This window comes from Tachysurus fulvidraco, chromosome 16 (assembly GCF_022655615.1).
Source record: "Tachysurus fulvidraco isolate hzauxx_2018 chromosome 16, HZAU_PFXX_2.0, whole genome shotgun sequence".
Classification (NCBI taxonomy): domain Eukaryota; kingdom Metazoa; phylum Chordata; class Actinopteri; order Siluriformes; family Bagridae; genus Tachysurus; species Tachysurus fulvidraco.
Window position 1 is genome coordinate 10251260 of NC_062533.1, and position 6275 is coordinate 10257534.

At 39.2% G+C, this 6275-nt stretch overlaps 1 protein-coding gene across 7 annotated transcripts; it reads left to right on the top strand.

Annotated features, from left to right (window-relative positions):
- The first annotated feature begins 4235 nt into the window (after window positions 1-4235).
- On the top strand, window positions 4236-5557 carry LOC125138950. 7 transcript variants are annotated; one of them, XR_007138045.1, is made up of 3 exons: window positions 4236-4551; window positions 4850-4979; window positions 5079-5557. XR_007138045.1 is itself a non-coding variant. In XM_047801408.1 (3 exons), the coding sequence occupies exons 1-3, from the start codon at window positions 4539-4541 to the stop codon at window positions 5522-5524; spliced, it is 579 nt and encodes a 192-aa protein (XP_047657364.1). In that variant the 5' UTR covers window positions 4268-4538; the 3' UTR covers window positions 5525-5557. The 7 variants fall into 7 exon arrangements, 3 of the variants coding, with proteins under 3 accessions (XP_047657364.1, XP_047657363.1, XP_047657362.1); XR_007138044.1 differs by having other exon boundaries at window positions 4251-4551; window positions 4860-4979; window positions 5075-5557; XR_007138043.1 differs by having other exon boundaries at window positions 4258-4551; window positions 5075-5557.
- Window positions 5558-6275: the final 718 nt, after the last annotated feature.

The window sequence follows — 6275 nt, forward strand, 5'->3', positions numbered from 1 at the left end:
CCAATGGCAGAGCATCCAGTTCAATAACTTTTGAAAAGAGGCACACACCACTCCAAAACAAGTTGCTAAATATTTATTTGACCCTTAAGAACATACTACAAGTCTTTAATGTGCTATTATTTACTCTAGATGTTCAATTTCCATCATCACTATATTCTATGGGGTTCTCCATTGGCAGAGCATCCAGTTCAATAACTTTTGATAAGAGGCACACACCACTCCAGAACAAGTTGCTAAATATTTATTTGACCCTAAAGAACATACTACAAGTCTTTAATGTGCTATTATTTAGTCTAGATGTTCACTTTCCATCATCACTCTATTCTATGGGGTTCTCCATTGGCAGAGCATCCAGTTCAATAACTTTTGAAAAGAGGCACACCCCACTCCAAAACAAGTTGCTAAATATTTATTTGACCCTAAAGAACATACTACAAGTCTTTAATGTGCTATTATTTACTTTAGATGTTCAATTTCTATCAATTTCATGTGATTAATCAGGTGAATGGCATTTTTGGCCAATGTGTCACTGATGTTTTTAGATGCAAATCAGCATGCTTTGCTGAAACATGAACATATGCATGTAGTGCACCAACAGACAAGATGAGTTACCAGGGGGCCCAGTTTATGAGATGGGTCCTATAGTGGAGAATGGTTTGCTACAATTTGATTGGATGCCAATGGACTAACACAAACAAACATCCAGTGATATCAGATAAGAAGGCTAAGACAACTACCAGACATCTTGCTTGACCAAAAAAAGGCGGCCCCAGCACCCAGGAGAGGGCATTTTAATTGGTCCTTTTTTTTTTTTTTACCAATGCTCCTTTTACTTTCATTCTAAGGCGCAGGCTAAGATGACCATAAATTCCTTTGACCTACAGATGTATTGAATAAAAACACTGTCAATAATAATCGTACGTAATTCAAAGCATTTGTGTGTAAATTTTAATTTTGCGGAGTTGGATCCCAAAATTTACGGCCACGACAGTTTACAGATACGCAATTTTGTGTGTTTGTTCAAAAACAACTCCAAAATGTACGACTATGACAGTTTACACACACAACGCTTGTTTTCACAACACCTCTTTTTCACACACGAAAAAGGTCTGCGAAATAACTGTCAAAAATACGTCATCACGTTCACAGGCATTACTATCCGAGGGAAGATGAATCGATTCCACGAAATGCGCGTGCGCCCCGCCCTCTTTTAAACCACTGGCGAAATGGCGGATCAGTAGCCAAGCGCTCACTCATCGTCAGTGTTGTATAAAGTATTAGAAAGCAATACTTGAGTAAAAGTACAAGTATCATACTAGACAAAGACTTTGGTAGAAGTGAAAGTCACCTTTTAAAATACTACTCAAGTAAAAGTCTTAAAGTATCTGACATTTACTGTACTTAAGTATCAAAAGTAATTTTCTGATATTCAGTGTACTTAAGTATTTGAAGTAAAAGTAAAATTTCAGTGATTTTCGGTAGGTATAAGATCAGGGACGGTTCTAGGGTTTCATTTTTAAGAGTTTTAGCCCTCAGTGAGAATTTAAAACAAGAAGAGTTTTATATTATATATTATATGACTACACAGTAAGCCAAAAGTTATGGTATTATTAAATGGCAAAAGTGGACACCAAAATTTTATGCATGATTTAATGATGCCAGTCTTGAATCAAATCAGTTCATGTGTGTGTATTCTCTACAAACAGTGTGTCCAATGAATGCAGTCATTAATTAACTAATATTCACAAAGACCAAATCAATAAATGTTATTTTTATTTAGTATTGTATGGATTGTTTGCATTAATATTTTGTTTGTGCTACAACTCTGGTAATAAGAATAGTGAAATTTCACTGCTTTTGGTTGCTGTATTTGCAGCTTTCCGATTAACGTTATACATTAACGCCTCCAGCTCTGACTGCGCGTGCACGCTGCGCGTACCTGTGCTTCTCCGTACAGCGTGCAATGCAATGTAGGAGTAGTGATTCACCAAACCTCCCTTATTGCAGTCACACACATTTCTTCTGATTCTATTTTGTAGTAACGAAGATGCTTAGTGGAAATATAACGGAGTAAAAGTTTACATTTTATCTAGGAAATGTAGTGGAGTAAAAGTGAAAGTTGACATAAATTTAAATAGCGAAGTAAAGTACAGATACATGACATTTCTACTTAAGTACAGTAACGAAGTGTTTTTACTCTGTTACATTACAACACTGCTCATCGTCTCAGGTAAGTTGGTTTTCCCTTCCAAATTCGGACATGTTTAAGGGTTAGTTATCACTAATAGCAGAGAGGAGTAATATTACAGAGACAGGTTAACTATAGTAAGTAAGATTAGCTCTCAGAGTAAGGTTACATTAGGTGCTTAAAGAATACAGATGTTTAGGAGGTCATCACTGCAGTCTGTAGCGTGATGAGATAGGCCTACATAAAAGAATTAGCAATTTTAAGTGTTAACTTACTAACAGCTGTGTACATGCACTGGAATACACAGGTCATACAATATGTGTTCACTGCTTAAGTGTTAAAGTCATATTTTATTGTTTATCAGGTTCCATTAGGTGACATTTTGCACTCAGCCCAGAATCTGGTGTCGATGTTGACCAACACCTTAAGTGTTGGACAACAGAAAATGGCGAACCAGTCCAATATCAGTGGACAGTCAGCACAAGTAAGAAGGTCCAAGTCAAATGGGCAGTCAGTGCAGCAGGAAATGGTTAGGTGTGTGTGTGTGTGTGTGTGTGTGTGTGTGTGTGTGTGTCTTTTATGTAGGCCTATCTCATCACGCTACAGACCGCAGTGATGACCTCCTAAACAGCTGAATTCTTTAAGCACCTAATGTAACCTTACTCTGAGAGCTAATCTTACTTACTATAGTTAACCTGTCTCTGTAATATTACTCCTCTCTGCTATTAGTGATAACTAACCCTTAAACATGTTCGAATTTGGAAGGAAAAAACCCGAGACGATGAGTGAGCGCCATTTCGGCACCAGTGGTTTAAAAGAGGGCGGGGCGCATGTGCATTTCGTGGAATCGATTCATCTTCCCTCGGATAGTAATGCCTGTGAGCGTGATGACGTATTTTTGACAGTTATTTCGCAGACCGCTTTCGTGTGTGAAAAAGAGGTGTTGTGAAAACAAGCGTTTTGTGTGTAAACTGTCATAGTCGTACATTTTGGAGTTGTATTTGTACAAACACACAAAATCTCGTATCTGTAAACTGTCGTGGCCGTAAATTTTGGGATCCAACTCACAAATACACACAAATACTTTGAATTACGTACGATTATTATTGACAGTGTTTTTATTCCATACAGATGCAGCATGCAATTTTGCTGGACATGCGGTAACAATGGCTGGAACAAAGGAGATCAAACTTTTCACAATTTTTAAATTTTCACACGGCAAAAATATAATTGCTTATTAGTGTTTGTTCTTTACATTTGTCATTAACATTGTTGTTTAGTACTTTTTGTAACCATGGCATGTTAATTTTTTTCATTGCATCTTTAGTGTTTAACTTCTTTCTCTTCTTTTCTTTTCTTTTCTTTTTTTGTGTTATAATTGTGTCTTTCTTGTGTTAGTAATCACAAACCAAATATCAAAACACTTTAGATAAACCATCTGATTTCCTTCCTCCAATGCACATTTTTTTTCTTATTGTATGATCCATTTGGATCATTTGTTATTGTTAAGGTGATATTCCTTAGCTGGTGCCCTGAGGACAGAGAGGTCATCTGACACACACACACACACACACACACACACACACACACACACACACACACACACACACCTGAGATGAAGAGGGACCAAACCCACCATGCCTCTACTGTCTTGTGTATACCACACAATTGGTACCTGTGTGAAGATCCCCCCCTCCCTTTTTATTCCTTTTTTCTCCTTCTCTTTCTCTTTTTCACCATAATATATAATTTTCTTTTTTATTTTTTGAGGCTTTTTAGGGACAACGGATCTGAGAGTGGATGAGGGGTATAGCAGGGGATCTTTCCTTTTCTTTCCCCAATCTTAAAGCTCTTTTTAAGGGATAAATAATCTTTATTCTCTTTAGAATGCATATTTTTCAATGGGGGATTGAATTTGAACTACGTATCCCAGCATTCCCCTCTTCTTTCTCCTCCTCCTATTTCCTGTCTCTAGCCTTAATTGTTTCTCTTCAACACCTGATTATATTTAGCATTTAGGCTCAGGGACCAATCAGCTCTCCACCCCAATTGAAAAACTCCTCGCTCCAAACACTTTTAGTAACTGGGAGCAGGACAGAACTTCATAGTCCTCTGAAGAAGCGACTGTGTCACGAAACGTCAGGACATGGCTTTTAAACTTGTTTGGATGGCTCTTTTTTGCTACAGTGTGCACACTGATTCTTTTAAAGGATTACTTTTTTCAATAAAGAGGATTAATTGATTTTTTCCTGGACTGAGCCTATCGTTTGGAGAAGAGTTCTGCTGGAGGCCGTTTGGCTGAATCCTCTTGGACCAGTCTTCAGTGTTTGGACACCAGGCGGATCTCTCTATGGTCCGGTGGGGTAAGACTCATAGATTTTTATCAGATTAATTAAATCTTGGTCCTCTGTTTCCATGGCCACACTGAACAACAGATTTGCTGTCCTAGAGAACTTACAAGCAGATGGGGTGGAGAATGCAATACAGACATCACATATTGTTCTTAATAAGCAATATTTTAAACTCATTCAGATTACACATCACATACAGATTATAAGTCATGCTATACACACTGATGCCTTTCCCAAGGGTATGTCTAAGCAAGTGAATAGGTTGACCAAATTTATTAAACCAGCATGTCCCAATAATGTAGTCTTACAGTATGTTGCAGATAACACCAACCAATGGATGCGACAGAACATGCGGCTCCTTCTTGACCACTATACGGTGACCCAATCTAGTTTGCTGGCTAACATAATAGAGTGGCTTGATTCGGCTTGGGAACAAGCATGTAAGTGGGCCCGAAACCGATATAAACATAGATTAAAAATCGATACGTTGACTGTGACTATGAATTTGATTGTAAATCAATGTTCCTCTGATCAGGAAGTGATGGCGGTTTCTTCTGGCACCTCTGCTTTGACTTCTGTACAGACCCTTCCCAATGTAGATTTGGATCGATCAGAACATGCAGGTTTTTCTTGTGAGCCCTCGTCTCGGATCTCCACAAACTTGATCCCACAGGTCCATTCGACGGTGGTTGTCAGTTTCTGCAAGGCCAAACCGGTCACGGTTGAGGCAGAGATGCATCATTTGCCCACAGAGGATTTGATCCAATTGTGTGATACTCCAGATAGAACTCTAGTACTTGGAGATAAGGTTGTTGATATACAGGTTGATGGTGAGATACAATCATGTGATATTGTCTTCAGTAATGTAGCTGTCCCTATATCACAAACTATTCTGCCTTGTACCCCTAATTCTGACTCAGTGAAGGAGGCCGATTCGGGATCAGGTAAAGAGGCTGTGATGAAGGACATAATAAAGGACTCTTGACCAAGGTCTTATCTGAAGCCTCCTCATTTTTAACTCCATCTTCTTCCCGGCCTTCCGTATCACCCCTGCGTTTGTCTGACATTTCAGTGAATGATGCTCCGCTCCGAGCAGCTTCAACTCAACAGGCTGGGATGGTTTTGGAGAGAGCTGGTTCTCCCCGTTTCCCTGTCAAACATCCCAGATCTACTAGAAAGATTCAGGATTGGCATTTGAAGGTTCACAAACCGATCGTATTCATAGGCGATTCCAATTTGGCTCGTATTCCAGTTTTATAATCCTTTGGTACAGAGAGACAGTTTTCCGGCTGCTAACTTCTTACACATCGCTAAGGTCTTGCAGAAACTGACCCCTAATCCGAATACTCAGAAGGTAATCCTGGCTTTGGGCATCAACAACAAAGAACAACTGGTCCAACAGACGTCTAAGAAACAGTTACAAGAATTGTGGAGATCGGCGGCAACAGCTTTCCCCAATGCGATGGTCTATACCCCTGTGATCCACTTCTCTGATCTGCTCCCTGCCTCTCAACAGGAAAACCTTAAGAAACTCAATGAGTTTATTTGTACCAATACTAAGTTTCTTACTGAACTTTCCCCTCTTAGGTTTAGGGTGGACCCTAAGGATCCGGTCCACTGGACTAGGCAGACGGCGATCGACATTTTGGCACATTGGCTGGACCAATTAAACTACTAGATTCGGAAAAGTGTATCTCAGTTCAACACACCGTACGAAATAACATTATTAACCTCTC